At 43.5% G+C, this 27,353-nt stretch overlaps 1 protein-coding gene across 1 annotated transcript in view; it reads right to left on the bottom strand.

Annotated features, from left to right (window-relative positions):
* LOC115371141 (dystrophin-like) overlaps nt 1–27,353 on the bottom strand; it is a 251,782-nt gene that overhangs the window by 4,918 nt on the left and 219,511 nt on the right. The window contains 17 exon segments of the mRNA XM_030068315.1: nt 547–636; nt 762–876; nt 2,271–2,514; nt 3,575–3,733; nt 5,856–5,921; nt 9,910–9,975; nt 11,499–11,537; nt 12,675–12,811; nt 14,886–14,997; nt 16,885–17,051; nt 19,915–20,072; nt 20,375–20,460; nt 21,132–21,234; nt 21,237–21,332; nt 22,768–22,798; nt 22,801–22,844; nt 24,086–24,147. Of these exon segments, the coding sequence (XP_029924175.1) occupies nt 547–636; nt 762–876; nt 2,271–2,514; nt 3,575–3,733; nt 5,856–5,921; nt 9,910–9,975; nt 11,499–11,537; nt 12,675–12,811; nt 14,886–14,997; nt 16,885–17,051; nt 19,915–20,072; nt 20,375–20,460; nt 21,132–21,234; nt 21,237–21,332; nt 22,768–22,798; nt 22,801–22,844; nt 24,086–24,147 (1,775 nt within the window).

Here is a 27,353-nt window from a genome sequence, read left to right on the forward strand (position 1 = left end):
GAAGACGTTTGAGACCATTTAAGGACCGATGGGAACCCCGAGCTTTGATTTTTTTTTTTTTTTTTTTTAGGACAATGGCCTGCTCGTCTATTCTTTAGGCCGCAGTTGCCCTTATCAAAGTTTTCCATACAGCAAATTATGTGGCTAATAATGCACTTAAAATGCACTGTGACTGAACACGACTGCCTTTATATCACCTAACAGATTAATGCCTTAAGGAAAGCCTTAGCGCAGGGTTGTATTTTAAAGTGATTTATATCCTTGACGAAAAAAAAAAAAAGATTTTGTGTTAATTGGCTTATATATTAGCCCTTAAGTGAAATGATCTAACAGCAGCAGATGATTTCACTTGAAACAAAAGGTGTTACGATCACTCATCACTTCAAAAATATTCAGCTGTGGATTTTATTTTCACTCTGAAATGAATCTGTGGGAGTGGAGGCTGCTTGTTTTTGTTATGTAAAAGCCTGCTGGCCTGTGTCTTTGTCATGTGCAGCGAACATTTGTTTGTGTGTGAGTGTGTGTGTGTGTGTGTGTGTTCTGTACCCTGGCTATGAGGGAAGGAGTTGTTCAGTTGTTCCATCACTTCCTCCAGCCCAGATGCATCTTGGGAAGGGCTGGACAGCTCGTCATCGCCTGAGACAGGAAGGGAGGGGTGTCACATTCAAGAGGTGTGAGCGTGTATGTGTGTGCTACAAGATGCAAATGAAAGGATTTGAGTGTGTGTGTGTGTGTGTGTGTGTGAGGGTGTGTGTTCTCACCCATTGTATCAGTAGTCTGGCTGGCGGCCACGCGGAGCAGAGGGAGAGAGGAGTCGGAGCGCTGAGAGGAGGTGGAGGGAGAGGACAGGGCCGTACCGTTCACCTTGGAGTCCGTCTGACACACATACACACACACACACACACACACACACATTCATTAGATACATTACCAAGTGTCAAAAGGGAAGTGTGTTTGTGTGTGTGTGTGCGATCAAGGCCCTGGCAGGATCCTCAGACTCGGCTATTATTGGCAGCCACACAATGTGAAGGAAACGCTCTTTTATTCCTTTGTATGGCGGCTTGTGGAAAGTGCACATCACCACAGTCCACCGGCGCTCTCTGCTGACCTTTATTTATCCGGGGAAGGCAGCGTGTCTTCTGTCAGTCAGTGGAGCTGGAGAGGGTTAAGTGCCTCGCTCGGCGGCTCTTTTAACAGCAGCCGAGGCAGGTGGGAGCCCGGGCCGCGACACGGGATTCCAACTCCCGGACTTTAGATGCAATCGTCATTTTAAAACGGCTTTAAAATCCATCATGTGATTTCCCCCAGCATGTGAGCAGCATCCTACAGCTATGGCGCCGATTTATTTATTAATTCTGGTGTTATATTGTAATTTAAGGCCTTCAGTTTTCTTATTTTATTTCCTCAAATCCACAAATTTTCGCTGATTTTCAAGACCCTTAGGAAATCAGTTCTCTCAGCTCCATGCTACAGCGAGCCGAGTCATTTTGTACCATTTTGCAGTGTTTTGACAGGCGACACAGTCAGCTAAGTCGACATGGACCATGCAGACCTGTGACAAGCCAATAAAAAGATAAAATGGTTCACTGACAGTCCAGACATGGTATGAATGGAAATCTGCGAGATGGCGTGATTTGCTCCTTGTCTGTCTGTTGTGGTTGGAGAGCCAAGCGTTGTGCGCCCCGTGCCGTCCCACTATCTGCCCCAGTTTCAAAACAAATTTCAGGATATAATATCAGCATTGTGATATGAGGCTATGTATCATCTGGGAGGGTTACCGTCACGATAGAACTTGAGCGTTGTGTTTTCTTAGTGTTCAAGGCTCCATTACTGTAGACTGATACAATTTAATGAACTTATTAACCTGTCCTAACTGGGCCTTTACTTACTTATTCTTAAGTACTGATTAAATATTACCAATTACTAATGATCTCTCCTTTTAAGAAATTTCTTTTGAGTATACATTTTGTGAAAGCAGAAAAACCCACCCCTAAAATGTCATCATATTATATTAGATACTGAGTTCTTTGGTATAAAATATTGTAATAATTGATTTTTATTAATATCTCAAAGCCCTAAATGATACTCTAATGACAGCTGGGCCATAATCGCACCGGTATCTCTCATGGATTTGTCTTATCTGGCGATTTATTCAGACTACAGAATGACTTTTTCATTGTTATATATATTACAAATGGGAGTGGTATTGTTTCTGACAGTCTAACTGAACGTGTGTATCTGTATTAGTGTGCCTGTGTGTGTGTGTGCACCTGCTCCAGTAGCTGCCTCAGCCTGTGCAGTTGGGACTCCAGCTGTTTGTTGTGATCCTCCAGGATCTGCATGCGGGCCTCCAGACGGCCCTTGTGCTGCCGTAGCAGTTTGGCCTCGGCGATGAGCTCGGCGTCGCGGGGGCTCTGCGGCGACACGGGCAGCATCTCCGGGGGCGACGGCAGCGGGGACAGGCCCTTCCTGTCGTGGGCCTTCTTCAAACGGTCGTATTCGGCCTGCAGCTTCCTGTTGAGAGGGGACAAGGAACCGGGGGGAGCAAACGGGTGAACTTTTCATGCTGGAAGACAAATCTGAAGCTCCTGGTGCCTGACAGATAGGGTGATCTTTATTGATTGGTAAGGGGAAATGGGGACGTTACAGCACCAAAGACTGGCAAGATAAAAATAAAACAAGGCGGCAGAAGACATGTCGTCACCCATGCATGATGAAGTCGGCCTCTGGGCCAATCAGTGCAATTTTAAAAATGAAAGAACAGTGATGAAATGCATCCTTGTCCAATTCAAAATCCCTTCAGTGGAACAAATAAAAGGACAGAGACAGCTAAAATGACCCCATTTCATAAAAACAATCTAATAAGTGTATTAAAATTTGAACAGAGCATTTTCATTATTCTGATAACAGAGTTCCCACTGTGTGTCAAATGCAAAATGCCCTGACTTCTTCAAAACTAAAATGCTGAATTTCAGTGACCTATATAACATGACATTTTTTCTTTGACCAAAATTTTAAACAAACTTCAAATTCTCATGTCTTATTTTAGTTCATTACGCTGTTTTCTGTCAGGGCAGTGAACACATCGTGAATACGACAGAAATTAATTATTACCCCTGGTGAGTAACTAGGTACTGATTTTCTAAACGGAGGCAAACAAAAATCCTTGATAAGCCTTGACTTGTCCCAAGATTTTAGTAAAATTTCCTACTTTCCCTGTCTAAAATATTTAATAAAATTTTTTTAATAAGAAGTTCTTGCTATGGTTACTGTTGATAGACTTGTAGATGTTTATAGTTAGTTATAGATAGATAGTTTTATAAGCGTTAAACTTTTTTTATATGCATGACTTGAAGGTAAATTTAAGCCAGAGGTGGACGAAGTATAAAATGTTACTTCGATCTAAAAGTCAAGGCTTTGAGGTGAGTTAATAAAAGCTGGAAGGTTTTCTCAGGACCTGCTTCAGACAAAGCGAGGACATCAAGTGTATTGATGAGTGTTAAAGTTATGGTTTGCTGTTTGGAAATGACTGTTATAATAATAGAAGCTGCTCCACGCGTGTCCCCACGCTGACCTGTTCTCCTGCTCCAGGTCGCTGAGGACCCTCTCCAGCTCTCCCTTCTCCTCCGTTTCCATGGAGATGAGGATCTGGGCGGGGCTGCGGGGCTGGCTGAGAGGAGAGCCTTGGTTCAGAGACTGGCAGTAGTGCTGGATCAACATGTGCTCGTCATCGCTGCAAACACACATACGCACACACACATACACACACACACAGAGTCAGACACAGTCGCAGAGATGCAGATGCATATATCCAGACACACCCACGCACACAGAGGATAGAGGATAGGAGAGAGAAAAAAACATCAGCCATTGAAGGAGACAGCAATATTGAACCAACATTGCACCAGATAAGAAAAGTCAGACAGTTTTAATCTAAAATACAACAGAGACAGAGAGAGGAGCCGAGTTGTCTTGTTCTCTCAAACACATTTGTCCTGAACCTTTCTTCGCAGTGCTGAATTTTGGGATAATTCAATTTGCCACGCTCTGCCAACTTTGACCAATCACACGCGCAGCCCGGGGTATTTGGGAGGATTTTAATTAGGCCAGGTATTTGGATGCGGCTGCACTCGCCGGGCTGAGGCAATCTTCCACTCAGACTACTTGAAGAGTTGCAGACACCCCTCCGTTTGGAAACACGCGAAAACAAATCCCCTTCAAACTGACTGTGGATGTGAAACTAAAACTCGTGACGGGGAGAGTGTGCCGCCCGCTGGTGTGTTTTACTCACTCAGCTCTGATTCGCAGTGGCCCCTGGCCCCTGTTAGTCAGTAAACACACACAGACAGGCTGGGCAGAGTGGGAAATAACACCAGCGTGATGCACACTCGTCCCCTACTTTTCACGCTCGTTGATTCTCATCCAAAAAAAAATATAAATAAATAAAAACGCAAATCTGAATGTCTATATCATGAAAGCTATTTTTACATATGCCCTTTTTCTTTCTGCTGATTGTGAAAAACAAAACACGTCAGAAGTGGCTGGTAGTAGCTGCGTGCATCTGTGAGATAAAGCTGATTTATGCTCTGAGAAGACCTAGAAAAAAAAAAGCAGCATGGCTTTGTGATTTTGCCTGATATTGGATGAGAAAATGTTTTTTTTTTTTTTCCAGGAGAAATTTTTCTTTAGGAACTACGAATTCACCTGATGATTTATGCTTTAAATGGGCTGGGCCATATAAAATTTAAATTAGCAATAATGAACCTTTAAGAGAAAGAGATTAGTGTCCCCGCTGTCAGTTCTCTACATGTTAAGCTTGAATGCCGTGTACATTCATCGCAGGTGGCAGTGGGGGACGTGCACTTTCAGGTGATGACTAACATCTAACATTTAAAATAATCTGGACTGACCAGACGACTGCGAGCGCGCTGCTGTTCAAACAACCTTAAATTGGATTTATATGTCTCGGGATTTATGACTCTGTGGCACCGGAAAGCTTCAGCCATAACCAAAAATCTGATTTACAGGCGGTTCAGGAGACAGCGGCGTTATCCAATAAACCTTCACAGTTGAAATCTCATATGGAAACACGGACGTGGTTTTGTTGGGGAGAGAAATGGAGAAGAGTAATGATAAGTCAAGCAAATTCTGATTTGTTTGGTTTAGATTTATAACTGGCCAGTTATAACAACCCCAATTTGTTAGTGTTTGTTCTCTCTCCCGCTCTCTCTCTCTCTCTGTGTGAACTATGCAGTCGTCCTGTTTTATTTGTTCAGTAGAAAAAAAAAACCCTATGCAGACATTGATTTTTCCTTAAATAGAAGTCACATTATTTTCTGAATACTGAGTGCAACATTAGCTAGAAAGCACATAAATTCACTGGGAACAGTTTAAAGAGATGATGAACATATACACTACTTAAAATATGCCATAAAAAGTAGGAAGAGGGAAAATAAATACTGAAAAAAAATACTGAATGTATTTACATGCACACCAGTATTCATTATCCATGATGCAAGTATTTTGTTACCAAGCTGCTGCATATCAACATCATATCCCATTCACAATAACCTAGACAACCTCTATTTGTAAATGGGATATGATTATGCAAACTTATCAAGAATGAGTCCCTAACTATGACCATAATCCACGATACTGTGTGCATGAAAACACACTCAATCACATATTTCACAACCAGCCAATGGTGATAAAAAGGTGCAACTGTGGCAGGCGGGGGCCAATACACACAGCGAGCCAATCGTTGGGTGAGCAGGTTGGTGGAACGAACAAACAAACAAACAACAAACAAACAAACAAACAAACAAACAAACAAACAAACAAAAAGCGGTTCTCACATGCTCTCATTGGGTGAGATACTGTCATTCAGATAAGAGCCATTACGATTCTCCATTTCTGCTAACCTGCGGAGGGGGGAAGAAACAGAGCAGTCAGTCCCAAAGCCAGCGTCTAGCAATTAGCAGGGAAAAGCCACCTTAAAACAGAGGTCACATGTTCACCCCCGTGGTTGTGGATTTCAATTTAGATGGGTGAAGGTGAGTAAGTCAAACTGATTGCCTCTGGGTGGGCAGTTTCAGAGTGTAATGTAATGAGTGCATTCACATGAAAACACTCAACACGGGCACTTTGACATAACCAAATTAAGGCTTCGTGTTTACTATGATGGACGAGCTGGCCCCGGCAATTTTCAAACCTGTGGGAACTGTTGTGTCATGCTGTACAGAAATGAATGGTGGCAAGTGTCTTCTACTGAAGGCAGGAAAATGACCCCCAATATCTGCAACTATGCTGACTGTGTGACACCAGCAGGAGTAATAGAGAGATAAGTGGCTGCCTAGATCACCGTCACAAAGTTTAAAGGAGCTCTATGCAAAACTGAGGGTTGATTCAAGGAACTGATAGAAAATGTGGATTACACTGCAAAAACTCAAAATCTTACCAAGATTATTTGTCTTATTTCAAGTCAAAAATGTCTTATTACTAGTCAAAATATCTCATTACACTTGACATGATCACCTCAGAAGTAACTTGTTTTTAGACAATTGTCTCTTGTTTCAAGTGAAAATTTGCTTGAAACAAGTGAAAATTTGTTTCATTGGCAAAATTTGTTTCTTGTTTCTAGCTAATTTTCACTTATTTCAAGTGAAAATTGTCTAAAAAACAATTTACTTCTGAGGTGATCATGTCTTATTTTAAGTGTAATGAGATATTTTGACGAGAAATAAGACATTTTTGACTTGAAATAAGACAAATAATCTTGGTAAGATTTTGCGTTTTTGCAGTGTAAGTGATTTATCAGCCAACAATGAGGTCCTCGTTTCAATGCAATTCCACATAGTGTACCTTTAACTAACAGATGCATTATCCTTTAAAGGAAAAATCCACCCTAAAACACAAACACAATTCAAGAGCATTACGGCTGATGCTCCTTGCATTGCTTGGTCTGTTTTGCCTTGGGTGGTGCATGTTTCCATTTGGCCAAATGTAGACGACAGGTCACACTGACATTTTCCAGCGCAGCTACACGTGCGCGTAACGGGCAAACAATATGGCATGATAAACATCAGGTTTTGTCATTAGTCTCCGAGAACCCACGGGTAAAGGGCTCTTTTCGCTTATCGGTGTTCAACAACAGCCGAAAAAGCCATCATAAAAGAGGCAGGCATCCACTAACAGTGGCCTCATTATACCAGGATGCTTTGCAAACACTTTTGAGAAAGAGCAGCTGCTTTAACACTATAATCCACAGCTGAACCACCACAATTACAAGCTATTTCTCTGCCCACATGCCACCTCCAATTGAAAGAACCGAGTTTATGTCATTGTCAAAAGGCATTCAGGGATATGTAGCAAATCAGTGACTTAAGTAGAAGCAGACAAGGCATGTTGAGGGAAAGTGGGCACACTGACAAAGTAATTACAACACTTGATCACAAAATAACCGCTGGAATGCACTGAACATCACAGACCGATGATATATCACGGCGTAAGATTATCCGAGGGTGGAATTTTCCTCTATGAAAGCAGTCCATTAAAACTCAGCCTGTAAACTAAGCCCCTGGCACTGTTTCTCCATTAGATCTATCATGATAAAATATAGCGGTGAGCAAAATGCCAAAGAGTTTTCTCCAGGCTCGCCCTATCGCATCCTTACCAGATCACTGGCCTGGTGGCGGAGTTTTGGGGCATGATCTCAGTTTGGGGGTGGAAAAAAAAAAACAGCTCTCTGCTTGGCAGTGAGCGTTAAAAACAGATGGATGGGGGGTGAGCCCGGTGGCAGACTGGCATCTGTCCGGTCCAGTGTATTTGTACTCATGAGCTGCTATGCACCACCAAAACAACAGATGAACTCCTGGCCTGGAAGCCGTCAGCTCACTCAAGGCTTAATTATGTTACTTCTGCACCCTACCACCCCGCTTTAATCTAGCAGAAAGTATCCACAGTCCAACAGATCTGGATGTGACAGGGGCTGAGAGCACATAGCCAGAGGGGGGGAGTGTGACTCAGCATGTGTGAGCATGTCTGCTCGCATGTGTCGGTGCCAGTGTGTGTCAGTGTGTATGAGGAGCTGACTCTGTGTCAGTGTGTGTGTGTGTGTGTGTGCTAGCCCGAGGCAACATCGACTGGTGTCAAACACTCTCTCCCAGGGATCAAACACCCGGCCTGTGGCTCAGACCTCACGCCGACTCCACTAAGGAATGCCAAGACTTGCCGATTGACTGATAAAATGATCGTTTCCTCTACCGTTTGACTGATTGATTGATAAATTGATTCAGCTGCTTCTTGTCCCTCAGCAGTGGTTTCCTCTGTGCGGTTAGGATCGCTGCAAATTGAAGGAATGCATTAACTTTTTGGCAAGTACTCTCCGGCGATTGACTGAATGTTGTATGACAACAATGCCGGTGACGGTTCCTCCTCCTTTGAGTCCAGTATTGATTAGGCTTTCAAGCTTGCATGCTTGCCTTTTTCTTTGCTCAGTGGAAAACCGGTGCTACAAGCAAATTTAGCATCTCAAAAGCACTGACATATGCACAACTGCAGAGGAAATACTGGACGCAGAGGTGGCACGAGTGCTGATCCTCTCACTGCAAAACACTTATTTGCCAAAAAGTCAATGTATTGCTTTGTGTACAGATTTAGTTTCTATTAACAGGGGATACCTTGACATTTTGAGCCTATCACTATTCTTCATCCGGCACTTGTGATAAATGTGGGACAAAGCTTCCTCATTGGCAGCCGGTGTAAACCCAAAATACCTTTTAAGCATCTTTAGCATTCCTCATTTAAACTGATGGTACGTCTACAGCCAGGAGGACCCATTTGTTTCAATGAGAGATCTTTGCAGTGTAATGTTAATGTTAAGGAATGCTGAGGTACAGATGTCAAAGCTCTCTTTCTCATAGTATGCCAAATGCCTACTGAAGAAAGACTGATTCAATTTGTCAAGGTAGACGATCGCGTAGGTCTAATTCTATGAGCCAGGCACCTCTGCATCTCTAAATTATCAACAATCATGCATCATTCTCTTTCAAAGCACTGTCATATACAGCCAATTCCATAAGTACAGGAAAATGACCCAAAGTGAGTTATTTCTTTTTTTTGCTTTTAGCTCATCTACAGAGTGGTGGATTTAACAGGAAAAAAAAAAAAAAAAAACAGATTGTGAGATGTTGATTAAAGGTTTATGCTAACCTCCACAATGAAACATATGTCACCAACAAGCAAATTAGTTTAATTTTAGACTGTAATCCGTGTACTGTTGACTGTATATGACATATGTCTGAAAGGCTGCATCACTTCTTCCAAGTTTGCATTGAGTGATATTTCTTGGCCTGAGTTGCGAGCATAGACTCACGGTGTTGTAAACAAGGTGAGAAAAACATGAATCACTTCTAGAATAAGTGACAGATGGACTAAAAGTAATGCAAATTGAAACTGACACCTACATATACATACATACATCCATAAAAAAACACGTAAATCGAGTCCTGTGCCATCTGCCTCAGAATAATTCAACAAGGTAATGAGTCTCTGCGGTGATTTTCAAATCATGGTTTGCATAACTGATCCACTTTTAGAGTTACTGAGCAAAATAAACATGAAAATGTTGAATTTGACCACTAATTCCCCAGACTGACACCAACATAAAATTAGAGCGACTGATCCGACGGTTCTCTCAATGCACTAAGAGAGATGTAGTTTAAGGTTATCATGAAAAATTATGACTCCAAATCACATGATTCATGATGTTTTTGGTGTCTGGGAAGCTCTCTGGAGAAAGCTCTGGAGCCAAAGACAACTGGAAAAGTAGGTTACGTTCCTTTTCACAACACCATGAGCCTACGCTACGAGTAGTCACAGCTGAATGCAGATTGTTTGGTGGGGTATTACCGGCTGGCGTAGTGCTCGATCCGGGTGTGTGTGTCGTCATGTGAGAGCTGGGGGGATGAGCCAGGCCTGAGAGAGAGAGAGAGAGAGAAACAGAAAGAGGCAGACAGAGAAAGAGTCCATGAGACCACCTAAAGCCGTCTCATTCATCTCACCGCACACGACGTACGCACATGCACGAGCCACATGAATGCGCGGTGGAGCTGAGAGGGTGGCAACAGTACAAAGCACAGATGTGAGGCGGCATGAAACGCTCGGTAAACAAACTCCCCCCCTGGCATGCCACACTCCTGGGCTCCGAACGCAATCGCTTCAAAAAGACGTGCTGAAACCCGGGATCTCGCGCCTCGTCTGCCTGGCATTTTAAAAAGCAAAGATCACGGCGGTGACGCGGCGAAACGACACGTCTCCGAGGACGTGCAAATCCCTTCCATCGTGGCGGTTTAGTCCTCGAGAATTAGGATGTGACTTTAAAGTTAAAATCTCCCCCTCACGAGAACACCTTGACATTTTCAATCTCGTCCATGTGGGCTACTTTTAGGTTTCACCTTAGATGTCTTGGTGTGGTTAGCAGCTGCACCGGTTTCATTACCATACAGCAGCATTTTCACCATAAACATAATTCAAAATGCAGAAGTATGCTTTTATATTTTGCAAACAACCTCATGTCACACTATATTCTGCACATGTGCATTGCATTTCATCTGTTATGTTGGAAGTTCTGCACAAATAATCAAGCACAGAGTGACTGGACATCCATGTAGGAGCATATTTACAGCCAGACACAAAAATAAAAGTATTTGGGTTACTGGCCTGAAGTATGTTTTTGTCACTGCTTTCCCGGGTTAATAGGAGGTGAGGTTTCCTTTGAGCTGCTCAGGTGTGCGCTTGCTTTGGGGCTCAAAAGACACTGTTGAAAAACACATTCGACGGCGAAACCACAAATTGAGTTTTGGGCTCAAAGAAATCTAATATCCGCCGGGGCTCGGCTCAGACGCAGAGATTTCGCAGGCGGACATTTTTCATGTCGGGCCGCGGTTCCGTCAGAGTCGTGTTCTCGTCCGGGCCCTCGACGGGGCGTGCAAAACACAACAAAGCCATCGTTTAGCTGTGCAATCGTGTTAATAATTAATGCAATGATGCGATAGAATTTAAAACTACAGCGGTGGCTTTGATTAGCGGCGCGGGTTGCTTTGCGGTTTGGGGTTTAAAGCTGAAAGGAAGGGTGTGGATCCTGTCCTGAGTCACAGAGCTGCAGGGCGGAGCGCGGGTCAAGCAGCAGCGGGGGACAGAGGCGGCGGTGAAATCCCAAACCGCCACAGCTACAAACAAAATGACATTACACAATGAGAGTGTGAACAATCAAATGGGTGAGTGAGTGAGTGAGTGTGTGTGTGTGTGTGTGTGTGTCTAAAAGTGTGAGGGACATAGTTTGTGAGGTGATTAAAAGAAAAAGTGAGAGAAAACGGCTTGTCTCTGTTATTTTGCGCATGAAATTGGAGAAAAACTGAATGGACATGTGTATGTGTATGTATATGTGTGTGTGTGTGTGTGTGTGTGTGTGTGTGTGTGTGTGTGAGCGAGGTACTCACGCATGGTCTACGGGCCAGAAGTTGATCAGAGTGACAGGACTGCAAGACAAAAAAGTGTGAGATAATGATACAGGAAGTGGGAGGAGGCTACACAGCAAAGCATGATGGGAGCTGTAGTATGAAAAGCAGTGGGGGAAGGTGGAGTGTGTGTGTGTGTGTGTGTGTGTGTGTGTGTGTGTGTGTGTGTGACACGAATAAGACAGTGTGGCAAGATATGGGTAAGAGTGCACAAGTACATGCACGGGCACAACACATACACACACAGACAACAAACCACCACTGGAAGAGTTTATTGTTGTGTTTCCTGCCTGGTAAATATGGCAAATATTCATAAACACAAATTAAAAAATAAAAACAATAAAATAGGCAGAACAACATCACATTGTAGAAATACTAAAACACACGTCAGTACAAACAGGCACTGAAACCCAGTGACACAAATCTGAGGTATCCAGTATTTTGTGTGTGTGTGTGTGTGTGTGTGTGTGTGTGTGTGTTTGCAGGTGTGCTTGTGCATGTTTATTGTGTTTATGTCCAAACATATGTAATACACAAACGCTACACAGAGGTGGCGTGTGTGTAAGCTGGTCCACTGTAGAACGCTCCATACACAAATCAGAGCCGTACATTAATGCAATGCAAAAATGTGTGTGTGTGTGTGTGTGTGTGTGTGTGTGTGTGTGTGCATGTTGCAGTGTATAAGCATCAAACACACTTGATATAAATAAATAAACTGATATATGCTGTGTGAGCAGCACAACAGCAAACAAACAGGATGCACAAAGGAAAGCTGGATCTTTTTTTTTTTTTTTTTTTTTTTTTTACACACACACACACACACACACACACACACACACACACACACACACGTTTGTCTGACAGCACTGAAAACACTAATGCACCTCTGCAGGTGTGTTTTCGCACTCTGCACAGGTGTGTGTGTGTGTGTGTGTGTGTGCGTGCATTTATTTACATGGCAGCCCCATCATACCGGCCTGTGGGCGTCTGCGTTAGTGTGAGTGAGGTCGTCTCAGGGTGAGTGTGTGTGACACCGAATTCAGGTCACACTGCTGGGAATGGCTTGGTCGTGGAATCTATTTTGTCTGTCTGTTTGCCCCTCCTTGTATGGGTGCACGCGCGCACGTGTGTGTGTGTGTGTGTGTGTGTGTGACTCACGTCTCCATGTTGTCCCCTTCCAGGATGGTCTGGACGGGCAGGTAGCCCATGCGAGGGTGTTTGGCAAAGTAGCGCTTGGTCCTGAACTTGTTCTTCAGCACCTTGGCAAAGTCCCTGACATCCTCTCCTGATGTAGTCTGGAGAGAGAGAGGGCAAGACAGAAACAAAGACGGAAAAGGAGTGAGGAACAGTGAGAGAGGGAGAGGGAGAGGGGGGGAAAGAGGGAGGGAGGGAGGGAGAGAAAATAAGGGACACAAAGGCAGCTTTGTTCAGTGGATGGGTGTGGGACACAAACACACACACACCTTCTAGAAAATACGACCCATTTCATGTCCCTTTGACTTGGTTCACACATTGAGGCAGTGAAGTTAATGCCCTCTTTGTCAGCTCTGAGGGCAAAGAGGAGTGTGCAGTTACACACGGCGACAGGAGCAGGTCTGCGCCTCTCAGACGGGGCTTTGGGAACTTGTTTAAACCCCCGGCTCCTGAAGCCACGCTGGTCTGGACATTTGAAAAGTCAGACATGCAGGAGTTAAGTGGACTATGGACCATGTTGTTTTTCATTCATGTCGTTGTCCATGTTACTGTGCCCTTCCCAGTTCACACTTGTGCATCTCAGGTGATCTGAAAACAACAGATCTGAGTACTTTTACTTCACATCAGCACGGCACACACTTTTCCCGCAAAGCCCTCATTCATAGAGTGAGCAGGATTTCTCTGCGTTCCTGTACATTTTGTCTCTGCCTTGTCCTCAACAGCACCTGATTGATTTTCTCTTCTGTATTTCAACGGCAAGACCGACTGCGGCACGTTTTTTTTTTTACTGAATCAAGTTTGTCAGGTAATCCAAAAGCATAGAGAGGTCGGGTTTAACTGCTTGTGAATGGGCCAGAGGTAATGACCGCGATGTGTGGGGAATACTGGGAAGATAGTGACATGGTGGAAAACAGAAATAAGGAGGAAGGATGGACAGGAGGGAGCTGGAGTAAATACAGAGGAGTCAAAGGAAGAGAGGAGAGGCAGTTCTGGTGGATCTGAGGTCGATGGCGGATCCGATCGCACGTCAGTGAGGATGCATGGTGGTGCCGTGTCTGGATGCCAATCTGTCTCAGCTGTCTTCCTGTGATCGGATCACCTGAGACGGATGTTAAGACAAAGTCTGAACAAGGCCTCGGTCGTCCCCGTTGACTTGGCCCGCCCAATATTTTCCTGACAATATTTTCATTTTGTGGTCAGTTCTTCCTTGAACTGATGCTCTCAGGCTGGTGGTGCCACGAAGGAGAAGTTTTTTGCCTCCTTGTGTTTGTATTTCATCAGATTTTTTTTTTATCATTGATTATCGATTATCTTGATGTGGTTTGGTTCCATTGGGACGTGCTTGTGGTGAGGGTCTGTGTAAATAAGTGAACTTGACCGTCTTGAACGTGAAGTTGAAGGCACATGCAGGTGTTGGTTCAGAAGAGCAAGTGTTACGTGATTTGGCAAAAAAAAAAAAAAAAAGGTCAGTATATGTTCTATTCGAGGGTCCCACTGTGGTTCTGATGTAAAATTCCATGTCTTTTGCATCACATTTTATAATTAAGTCAGCGAGCCTCCGTGACTTCAACATTTCATTGCCTCCTGGTTTGTTAATGATGTTTTTCTGACAGGGGGAAGCTGGGTTTGCAGTGGAGAAAAAAAACAACAACAACTGAAAACAACCAACTAATACAGTGACTGTGTGAAACTTGGAGGATCTACTCTTGTATATTCCTGTGAAGAAATGCACTTGCAAAAGTCTCTCATATTTGACCAAATTCCCCGGAGAATTTATTAAGATTCCCCGACTTTCTCGGTTTTAACACAGCTACCGAAATGCTGTGATATTCCAAAATTTTCCAAGTCACTAAGAAATGTACTAAATGAAATAAAATTATTTTGACTGCACAATAGGCAAGGCATATTCACATTGTGACTGTTTTCTAGTTTAGCATTTGTTATAAATGAAAAAAAATGTCAGTAATATTGATATTTTACAGTTCATGACACTAAAAATAAAAAAATAAAAAAATCACAATACAAGATGATTGAGAACCAACTGTGCATCTTCCTCCTCATTCTTCATCTACCCTTTCAACTACACCACTGCATACAAATACAAACATCCATGCATATTTCATACACACACACACACACACACACACACACACACACACACACATATACACATACCGGAGTGCAATATTCAACCATGGGGTACTGCATCTTATGTCCCTTGGCAACGCGACCGGAGAAGAAGCAGCTTTGGCAAATGTCGTAGTTGAAATGTTTCAGACTCCGGTATCTGAGAGAGAGGCAAACAGAGAGGGCAAGAGAGGGGATGGGAGACAAAAAGAAGGGGGGAGATGGACAGAGCAACGGAAGGAAAGAGAGAAGAGAGAAAGAAAAGAGATAAAAGGAGGAAAAGGATGCAACCCCAACAACAGAGCAGAGCGAGATGGAAACAAGAAGAGTAGGACAGAGGAGAAGGAGGAGGAGGGTGAGGGGGATATGGGTAGAGAAAAGAGGCAGAAAGAGAAAGAGGGAGATAGAAGGAGAGAAAGAGAGAGAGAATCATTAACAGGGAAAATTTATAGCTCTGTTTTCTCCAGGGTAGGAGTTGTTAAAATTCTTTCATTCCAGTACCCAAATGAGAAATTTATTCTCTTGCCGTGGGACTCTTCATTAAAATTTATTACTGCTCTTGTCATGAAGGGGCCCACCAACAATAGACCAGTGACACCCCCCCTTTATGGGTCCCAACCCTTCATTGGGGAGGGGAAAAAAAAAAAAAAAAAAAAGAAGAAGCCTCTTGGGTTTCACCACTGTTTTCAGGGTCGAGGTTAAAACTACGACGACTGCTGTTTTAATCATAATAATCATGTGATAAATAATTCATATTTACAGTGGAGCCTTCGGGTAGGCGAGTCAGGTGGTTAACTGTGCCACCACTGCTGTTGAACTAGATGAAGACTTCAAATTATTTCACAGGCTTTTTTTTTTTTTTTCCACAGCTGGACACAAGCCGCTGTCGCCCGGGCGATGTAAGGCAAACGCGCTTTACTGTACTGACAACACCCCGAAAGAGCTTTGTTTACTGGGATTATGGGTAATGCAGCTCCGTGAGAGGTGGAGCACCTATGATCACGTTAAAGGGGTTTTTTATGGCTTTTATGCAGCAGTTACCGAAGCATTTGTTCAGGCTGAGAGGCTTTCTTGCGAGGTGCGAATGTAAAAACAGAAAACAGAACTAAAGAAATGAAACCCTGGAAAGTCCCTGGTTACCTCAAGAGTTTACATACAAATAAATCCCTGTCTTTCTTTACGGGCGCTTATCAATAATTCATCTTTGGACGGACACCAAAACTAACCGGAAAAAAGGGCGATAGCTCAGTGAGCTAACCAAGCAGCGAGTGAGCGGTCTTTTCTTTCATTTTCCCCTTTTTTTTTTTTTTTTTTAAATTCTATGTGTGTGTGTGTGACTTGAAGAGAAATCGGAGAATCACACCAGAACCTTCTCATCTCAGACTGTTTAATAAATAAAGAGGGAATACTACGGGGACGAGAGTGCTCGCTCTCCTTCAAAATAGAAAAATAAATAAATAAATAAAAAATAAGCCCCTCTTTGTGTGATTTCGATAACATACACGTTATTTCTTGACTGCTTTAGATTTTGTTTTCATAAAATAGACTATTGCACAAGCACACCGTCTAAAAATATCTGTATATGTGAAAATTATTTCCCATAGTCCAGCAGCAGCGGTGGTGGAGGTCGATGCACAGTTCAGACCAGGTGCGTCACCACCGGCTCTGGAAACATGAAAGCGCAGGAGGACAGAATTTATCGGTTACGTAATCGGGGATAAACTCAAAAAGAAATGAGTTTTGTGTTTTATTGTTGTTTACATTTATTGTCCTTTATATAACAAGATGAGAAGCACGCTTTACTGCAAAATGAAATCTATTTCTGCTCATCTTTTTTTTTTTTTTTTTTTGGTTTGACATTTATGAAAAACTTCAGATATGCTTGAAAAAAAAAAAAAAAATGCAGAAACAATGTGGGAGACTTAGTAGCATTGAGCCTATGACGAATGATGTTTGAAAAAAAAAAAAAAAAAAAAACATTCATCATGTCATGAGTCCCCATGCTGATATCTTCACTCTGGAGGTCAAACTGGGACGGCGAGTCTACCTGAACCCGATGATGGGACACTCCTTGCAGATGTTGCACTTGGCCTGGTGCTTGGCGGTCTCGGCGGCGGCCACGCGGTGCAGGACGGGCAGCCACACCATAGACTGGGGCTCCAGGCGCATCCAGTCCAGGAACATGGCTGCTTCCAGCTCGGGCTTATTATTGGCCTGCGGAAAAACACAGCATCAGGAAGTATGTAGGAGATACAATCATGCAAAAACGTAAGATTTATTAAGTGAGACATATGCGAGTGAAATATTAGACAACTTAACGAGAGCGTTATCTTGTGGGATATCAGTCAAGTTGGGAGGAATTGAATTTTTATGTAGGTCTTTAGTCTTAATTCTGCTGCAAGTTTATATCCCCCATAAGTCCATGTAACCTCATAAATCTAAACTCGCCCCGTGTTGTGTCCTTAAATAAAACAGTGCTGGAGAGAGAGAGGAAATAGTGACAGCCTGGACGTACTTCTCATGAAAAGTAGGCTACATATCTGACTCATCATGCATCACATTCCCATCAGCAGGGACTCTGGGAACGCCAGGGTTTTGGAGTTTCCATGGAATTGACCCCTCTTTCGCTCACTCAAACACACACACACACACACACACTCAAACAGACACACACACACACACACACACTCAAACACACCCTCCCCAGAGGAAACAGCTGAAGCGAAGCCAAACAATCTCCAGTTCAGGGTTTGATGAGATTAGATAGTCCACCTGGCGTGTGTGTGTGTGTGTGTGTGTGTGTGTGTGTCTGAGCATTTGCGTGTCTATTTATGCAAGTTTGAGCCCATTCAATTCATCAGGACCCAAAAAGTATCCTTGGTTCAACCCTGAAGACACAGACAGAATCTGAAGAGGAAAGCAATCAAAATGACTGTCATCTTCATAATGTGAGATTCATTTTCTAAGTTATTGTCCGGGACGGCGTTCAAAAGCCCCAATCCAGATTTTATCCAGCCACATAAATTTTAGGCACGTTAACTCAGACTCTTCAGGAAGATTTCTCCACTTTACCCAATTTTTCATGCCAGAGTATTCACATATTTAACAATAAATGACTAGGAATTTTGATTTATTCGTATTTTTACGTAAAAATCCCTAAACTTATTACACCTGAAATACAGTTTCTCTTCAGTGGTGACAACACACTGAACCAGAGGGCGGGAACAAAAATGTTCATCAATTAAATATCATATTTTTGAGATTCCCTCCCCTCACATAAAACTGCCGCTCTCATCCAAACTGATCGTTGGTTAATATTTTTGAAAAATGCCTTTTTGTCTTTGCCCCACCCTCACAACGCACTTCAACAGGAAATACATCAAATTAAAGTAGCAAGGGGCTCTTAAAAAAATGCCATTTCATTCACGCTTTTTTTCTGAGGTCAATATCAAAAAGTGAACTATGATTATCTCTGCAAATCCCAATCCCTGTCAAAACCCCGTCAGGGATTAACAGCTGTGCCAGTTTCCGTGGGCGAGAATCACGTTCCTGCCGTTATCCCTCGCAAGACAATGAATCGACTTTCGATATGTGTTTGGAGGACGGAAATCTTGGCGAGTTTATGAAAGTGGGGACTCTGGAGGCAAACAAAATGTGATTATCTTCTGCAGAATAAAGGATAATCCGCCGAGATTACAATTTCTGTGAACTTTGGGAAAGCGCGGCGGAGAGAAACGGAGCGCGCGCCGGATTGTGTGTTTCAAATGTTTTCATCGCATGAGGAATGAATGCTGATTTGATGATCCGGCCACTTTGTCTCCTTGGCGGCTCCATGGAAACACACAAACACACCTCAGATTATGTCCCGTCCCGTGTGTGTGTGTGTGTGTGTGTGTGCAGATATATCGCGTTCATCATGCCTTATTTGCTTGTTGTGTTTTTCGGCGTCTGTCCTTCAAAATCTCCATGTTTCCATCTCACCAAGATCTTCACAGCTGTCAGACATCATTTGTTTGATTCCCTGCAGTCTGTCATTCCACTTACTTCTCCCGCTGCTGTGCTTACACACACACACACACACACACCATCTCTGGCCCCATTTGCAGAGTTTGTGACACACTTGTTCTCTCTCTTTGTTTTTGTTATCCTTGGGTTTAATCGATGTTCTTGTCTTTTGTTTTCTGTCAAGCACTTTGTGACAACCCCGTTTGTGAGGGGAGAAAAAAACAGACGGTCTATAAATAAACTTGATTTGGCCTGACGTAAACAAACACGGGGACGCTCAGCGGGACTGTGGGAATATCATTAAAAAAATATTGAATATCGCAATATTTATAGCCGCATGCAATATCTTCGACACTACTGAAAACCAAGACGGCCACCCACATCGCAGGCCCAAATGCTAATTATGGACTTATTCTGATAGGTCAATTAAATTTGTCTAAGTGTGTGTAAATCTTAAGTGCTTCTTTGTCTCAGACTTACTGTTTTTGTTCATTTCGATTTGATTACAAAAGACTGCAGTAGGATGTGTGGCCAATTTTGATGACACAATTTTTGATTAATGTGAAACTTATTTCCATAAAACATTCATTTTAAAAGATGTTAGAGGAATAATATAGAATAAAATCAAATCGGATAAAAGGATAAGCAATATTATTGATCCTGATAATACTGAATAGGGGTGGGACGATAAATCGATAACACAATATATCGCGATACTTCCTCTTCAACTTCATTTGCATCGATGCACATTTGAGCTCCTGTCTTTAGGTATTTTAACTCTTCTGTCATGTTCATGTTGATTCCTGCTGACTGAAAAAATTTTTTTTTTCTTCTTCAGTTCCAGATATTGTGATGTACCATGGCTGATTATCTTACAATATATTGCATATTGCCAGTATTGTGATTATGGGTAAAATATCATGATAGTATCGTATGGCCAGTTACCCAGTGATTGTGATGTGAAACTCTGGATATCATCCAAGCCTACCTCCTAACTCCTAACATTACACTTCCAAAGCCCCCCCTCCCAGCTGTTAATGTGTCACAGTGCAAGTGTTTGCGTGCCACGTACAAACTGGAAGCAGCTGCGGACGGAGGGCTCGATGTTGGAGCCGCCGAAGGAGGCGACCTCGCCCAGCTGCCGGGGGATCTGGATGGAGTCGTGCAGGAGGAGGCCGAGGCGACGCTGGTCACAGAAACCCGTCACGCTGGCAACCTGCCTGAACAAGACTGCGGGGGGGGGGGGGGGGGGGGGGGGGGGGGGGGGGGGGGGGGGGGGGGGTGGGGGGGGGGCAGAGGGAGCGGGGAGGAAACCGCGAGAGGGGTGGATGGAGGAGAGGAGGAGGAGGAGATGGAAGAGAGAGGGAGGAAGGTCAGGAGAGAGAATCACATCGCCATTCTGAGTCTGAGGGCTTTCATTTGCAAAAATAAAGGACAGGGGCTCTATCGAATGAAAAACAATTTGTATACAATACAATAAACCCCTTGTACTTGTGCAAATGCATGCATGTGTGTGTGTGTGTGTTACTTACACCTGTATTTGTCCTCCAGGTGGGCCTTGCAGAGTGAGATGATTCCAGTTTTGAAGGACAGGGTCCGGATCTTTCCACTGCGGCCGCTGGTTAACAAACAACAGCACGTGTTAGCGGTGTTGTGCTGCAGCTCAGACTCAAACAAACGTCCTTGTTAAAGGCCAGCCATTGATCACATTTTCTCGGCTGTCGAAATATTGAAATGCTGCATTTTTTGGTCACTAACGCCCCCTGAATGCCGCGGGTCCTGCTATGTAAGAAGGAAAATTGTTTTTGTGCTGCGGGCGAAGGCTCTTTATTCTTCCACTCAACTGTATTGAATGAAAAAGAACTCGATGTTTTTTTTTCCCTCTTCATGCATATATGTTAGCTATATACCTGACATCGACCTATAATTTGGCTGCATATTCACTGACATTTCATTTAATGAGCTCCATATCTTATCGGTGTTTTAGGCAATAACTCTCTTACTACATCTACTATATGCTAATGGGGCTAACATTAGCTAGATTGCTACTGCTGCATAACCGGACTATTATACTCCCATCTGATTATCACTAGTTTTATGAAGCAAATATAACATACAGCTAATTGCAAATGGGTTACCTCCTCAGCATAATGTGCAGGGTGCCATCTGCAGTGCGTTATGGTCGTTGTAGTTCTTTAACGTGCTTTTGTTGCATCACAGCAGCGTCTTTTTTTTTGTGTGTGTGTGTATCTGTGTATCCCTGTCGGTGCGGATGTGTTTGGCACCTACGTGTCGTAGACGTTGAGCAGCCAGTTGAGACACATGTCCAAGCAGAGCGGCAACGTTGACCAGGTGCTTGTGCGTCGCTCCAGCCGCTGGTACAGAATGGTCGACAGGTGACCAGCTGGGAGATGTCCAGCAGCTGCTCGTTCTGCTTCAGGCCGTGCTGCTCGAACACCCCGCACACTAACGGCATGCCCAGCAGGTCCACTGGACAGAGAGAGAGAGAAACACACACCTCAGCAGGTTGAGAAACTCCGTCGATCTGGGTTAAAGCCCCCGCGTCTGCTGAAGTGTCCTTGAGCAAAACCCCCCTCGAGGACAGCGGAGCGCGGGAGGACTTCCCCCCCGGGGATCGATAAAGTTTCACATTATCACTTTTATTATTCATTAAGCCCGCCTCAAAGAGAAGGAGAGGAGGAGATGAGAGGAGTGTTAATATTGTGAAAAGGGAAGAGACGCGGTGCAGACACTCCTCCAAACGTTACTGTCACAGCGATCAGTCAGCTGGGGGGAAACGAGGAGGGCAGCCGGGGCGCAGACACACACTTATTACAGCGTCCGACATGTCTGAAGGTATTACTGCAGCAGAGCACCTGAGAACCTGCACGCTCCACTTTAAACTCCCATTTAAGGCTGCAACTAAAGTTAACTTTCACTGTCGATTAATCTCTTTTCCTAGTAATTGCATAAAATGTTTATAAATGCCAATCATAAGTTGCCAAAGGTACAAGCAGGGGTAGAGCTTTAATCTAACTTGTGTAACTGCATGTTTTTCAAGTTGTGTGTTTACGTCACCGGAGATACCGATGACTACGCGTGTCAAGTGTAGTACACATGTTCAGGCCCATGTTTTGACACGAGAGTTTGATTGTTTTTATGGATATTGATGATTCAGTACTATCCCGGCTGGGTTTCAAGCCAAATAATGAGTCATCTCTGCGAGGGTTCAACGTCGAAACTGAGAAACCGAGAGGGAAGGGAGGGGGGAGGAAGCGAGAGCATCAAACCTCAACGTCTTCGCCAGGGTTAAGCGCCAAAACGACGTTGGCTTTTTTTTAAAATTTATTTATTTATTTTTAGACTTCAACAATATTAATAGTGCCCGGGTGTGATGAGGATGCAGCCAGCTATACGCCTTAATACATATCACACACATACACTTTGTAGGCGGCTCATACACTCAACAGATGCACTGGCGAGAGACGAGAAGGATGAGTAAACACACACACACACACACACACACACACTCGTGGAGACTCCGAGAGATGAGAGGCAAAAGTGGAAAAAGGAAAGAGGAGGAGGGAAGAAAGAGGGAATATGCAACAAAGAAAGAGAAGAATGTGGAGAGGGAGAGAGACAAGAGTGTATGGGGGGAATGACAGAGCATAAGAGAGAGAGAGAGAGGGAGAGAGAGAGAGTGGGGTGACAGCTGATACGGGAGAAGAAAGAGGAAAGGAGGAGTGTAGGAGGGCGGTGGGAGGGCTGGAGTGCACCGAGAGGAGCACTCATGATGAGATGCAGAGGGAGAGGAGTGTGCTTCAACTGTGAGACGGGGGGGAAAAAAAAAAAAAAATCTATATGACACACATGTACAGAGAGATGGAGATGCATATCTTACTATATTTAGACGGAGAGTACTCACGACAGAGAGCCTGTCTGCAGCGCCGGAGCTCATGGCGGTGGTGCGGTAGGCGAGAAAGCGAACGTGGTTCAGGTCGGCTAAATGAAGAGAAGAAAACAAGCGGGAGGGGAAACAAGGAGAAAGATGGCGGAGTTATTTTGAGTTAATTATCTCGGTTTCTATCACCACTTGTGCTTCCATTAATCACATTCCAGCCGCCTTTGCTCAAACAAAACTAGCAGCCCGCTCATTTCCTCGTAGGGCTGAACAATTAATCAAAACAGTATCAAAATTGGAATATGGACAAGTGCAATATCCAAACTGCAATTGCTTGATAAAGGTAAAACGTGTGACAAAATAACATTATAAGTGAAGTATTGTGGCGCTACAGAGATGCAATGACCAGTAAAGCACGTTCTCCACATGTAATCACACGTTTGTTTGATGCAGACCCCATCGGAAAAATCACATCATCATCGTTTAGGAGTTTTTCCACAAAAACAAACAATGAAAATGACATCGCAAATATGACCATTACCACTGACACCGCGCGGCGTAATCGCCGTATCCGTCAAAATCACAGCAGCGCGTTTTCATGTACCATATGGTCCGGCTCTATTTCCTTGTATAATTTTAATAAGGATCCGATGACAGTTTTATGCATTATAAACTGCTGCGGTGACATGAGCTGTTTCACAGTCGCAGCAAAGTCAAAGAACGCATCTGTGAATTGGAAGAGTTTAAACGGGGATGAACAGAAAAAGGGAGGAAACAGAAAAAAACAAGAAAGACTGAGGGAAAGACGGTGAGCGATGGTGGAGCAATTTTGACTTCATTATCTTTGTTTCTAACACTATTTGGACTTGAACTCATCACATTTCAGCCAGAATTATTCTGCCAAAAATGAAAACATCATATCTTTGTGGCATTTTAACAAGAATGTTATGCATTGTAAACTGCATGTTCAAAAGAAGTCAAAAAGGCTACAGACATTTACTCTAAACCTCGGCTGTGTGAGTTTAAAAGTGAAGGATATGTTGATGTCCAGGTCTTAGAACACATATTTTCTGAGCTACATGACAAAAAGGACACGGCATAAAGGAAACTCCGTACAAATGAACTTCTCTGGTGCATATGTTGGATATTAAGCAGCTGATATATATTCTCTTCACATAAGTAATAATTCATTTATTGCTTGGGCCAAAACGGAGCTGTCCATAGGCCAGAAGCTTCGGAGCTAGATGAAGGTTTAAAGCACAGGTGTGTGAGTGATGTCTCGTGCTCACTGGGTGTGTTGTGCTTGCGTGTGTGTGTGTGTGTGTGTGTCTGTGCGTCTTACCCAGAGACTGATAGAGTTCGGCCATTTTGGGATGGTCCCAGCATGTCGTCTGGGTCTGGTGGCTGTGAGGGGACAAAAAAAAAAAAAAAAAAAACGGCGACACAGCAGTCAAATATACACCCACATAACGTCAGAGCTGCTATCTTGCGCATTACTGCCTCGGGGTGTTGACGCAGAGGCACACAGAGGTTATTATCTTTCTATTTCCTCTTTATCTTTCCAGGTAGTCCAGCTGGGCTGAAAAATACATTTTTAAAGAGAGACTTGGCCGGCTGAGTCAAAGAAACACCCAACTTTTTTTTTTTGGCAAATAACCTCTTTGACCCATTTGTCTTTGTGCGATGAGAACACCGGTAGCACATTAAATTTCTGTGAGATCACTGTTTCCAAGACAATAATAAATACACCATTAAAGTGTTAAAATGCATTATAATGAACTTAAATGTTGCCACAGCGATGCAACATCCACCCATTTCCTTGTTTGGTGATACTGAGTGGATCTAACGGGTCATTTGCCAAAAGACGGAATATTCCTTTAACAGTGTATTTCTCTGCACAGCCGTCTCCAAGCCTCAAGGGATCAGATTAGATTCAACTCTCGTCTAATGCTGGTAATCCCGGAATTGAAGCTTATTCCCCTGTTGATCTCCCTGTAAGTCACTCTGGATAAAGTCTGTCACCCTAAACGCCCAAAACGTAAATGTACAATGATTAAAGCGCTGATTGAATTTGAAGAATTCCACCTGCACACGCCCCAGATAGAGGAGCAGCTTCTACGCTTCATGCGGGGGATTTCAATAAAAAGGTCACAGGGTGGGCAGCGAGATGAAGTCGATTCAGTTTCGGTATTAAAACAATTTCCTTTTATGATTTTTGAGTGCATGTGGGTGCTAAAGAATAGCGGTCAAATACCGCAGTTAATTTTTTATTTTAATCAGCATTTACGGATTTATCAGAACGTTACTCTGATGCTGTACATATAGAGCATGGATTTTCCTCTTTAATAAAATCTTTAAAAATGCCAATTTCATACACATGGAGAAAATATTATAAACGGCATGAAAAAGCTGCCTGCTTTTTGTTCCTTCGATCCCAGCGAGCGTGATGACTTGTTGCTGATGGCTTGTTTTGAGATCGCCCCGAAAACAAAACCATAATAAAACAGACAAACCACATTGAGGCCAAACCTAAACCATACTAATTAGCTGAAACTCACCGGGCTGTAACAAGCAAAATAAACGAACCACTTGCGTCATATTTAAGCCTGCCACTCTAACCCTAACCCAAACCACGCGACACCACACCGACGTTAAATCAAACCAAGCCACATTCAACTCAACACAAATCCAACAGAACAGCACTGAGCCATTCTGAACCTGATGTATGTGGAGCACAGTCGTTATTTCTTGTATTATTTATGTGTCAGAAGCTCTACATAGTGTTTTTGAAAGTACAACAGGTGCATTCAGAGCTGGTGACCTGCACACCCACTGCTTCCCAAACGCACACCGCTTTGTCTTCCACATAACCAAAAGGAGGGGAGAGTCCTTTTGTGCTCGACTGAAATGACTCTCCTGATGAATTCGACCGGCTTCTCAAAATCCTACACCATGCCTTTAATCCCGTTGTTTGGGTTTTTTTGTTTTTTTTCCCCCTCCATTTTATAATCTCAGAAAATAACCCTCTGTGCTGTGCCGGCTCCACAAAAACCAGACACAGGCTCCTTCCTCCCTGTATCTAAGACTCGGATAAACGTGATGGAAAGGACGAATGGAGAGAGAGAGAGAGAGAGAGAGAGAGTGAGAGTGTGTGTGTGAGAGAGAGAGAGATAGATGGTTGCTGTGTCATTCTCCCCTCACACATTCTCTCCTTGTGACTGCTGCTCACCACTCGGGAGACTCAGTCGTCAAACAAATGTGTGTGTTTGTGTGTGTGTGTGTGTGTGTGCCGGAGAGACAAATCAGGTGCGCATCTTCGAGTGAATTAAGAGAGGCTGTGGGCGCGCGTGTGTATTCAAACCGTTTGAGGTTTACGCCCTCAACGCCGGGAATGAAAAGAACCTGAAAAACGTTTTGTCCTTTTCCTTTTTTTTTGTTGGCGGCGGCATCTGGCAAGAATGTGGCAGAATAATCATAATATTTGAAGAACAGCTGACAAGCCTCACAGTCGACATTTTTAGCCTCCGCCAAATGACAAAATGACAACCACACCCATACAGTGAGGTCCTATACATTTTGTCCTGCACCTAGTGCGTCAATCCCGCATTGTGCAACTGTCCTCCAACCATGTCAGCACTAATTAACCGAGTTAAATTCCTTGTGACCCATTGTGCCGGTGCTTCTGACAACAATTTGGGTTTTTTAAAGGACATACTAATGATAAAAAACTGTCTGAGGAGATTATACAGGCCCGACATGTCCAATAAATTAGGCCAAGACACAGACAAAAATAAATTATCTTCACTTTTCTTGTAAATGCACCGTGAAGCGTTTCAGTGTCAGCCAGGATGGGAGGCTTGAGTGACGTTTCATAGCGAGGCCAAGCTGCTACACTGGGAGCCGTTCCAAAGTAGCATGTACTGTATACAGCCCAGACTAAATCCGGTTACTCCGTCTGTATTACAAATTAGGAAATTGCACCGTGTATGGCGATAAAATCTGATTGGAAAGGCCATGTTTCACAGCCACTCCTTTGTTTTTTTACTGCCAGTATCTTAAACACAGTATTGCTGGCTGCTGCCATTATGCATTCAGCCAGTATTCAACCAATGCAAAGTATCCCCGACTGTTCCTGCCATAACTTCTGCCCGTGTTTCCTGTTTAATCCGAGCCAATGTCATGAACTGAGCCTCTAATTTGCATTTCATGGTATGTTTAAAACTGTCACTTTGCATGGCCCGCTGTCAAAAAAGACATTAAAACACTACTTACATTAAAAGGAACCAAAAAGCTCATTATTAATGCTACTGTAAAGAGATGTGCTGACTTTTCTGGTCACTAGTTCCACTTAGTGGCTGAACTAACAATTACCGTCCTGACATGAAGAGCAAGTTTGGACAGCTAATTTCAGTTGGATTAACGACAAAGCGCTTGCCTTCTGAACAAAAAATAAATGTTTAAAATGCTCGGTGCCAAAGTAAATATGATTCTCGAGTCGTTCCCTACACTAAATGTAATGGTAATGTGCCAGCTGCATGTTGACATAAAGCTAATGGAAGCCACATGTCTTACCAGCAAGGCAATTAGATCATTTTGTCTGGAGCACAACA

The sequence above is a fragment of the Myripristis murdjan genome, chromosome 2 (assembly GCF_902150065.1).
Source record: "Myripristis murdjan chromosome 2, fMyrMur1.1, whole genome shotgun sequence".
NCBI lineage: Eukaryota > Metazoa > Chordata > Actinopteri > Holocentriformes > Holocentridae > Myripristis > Myripristis murdjan.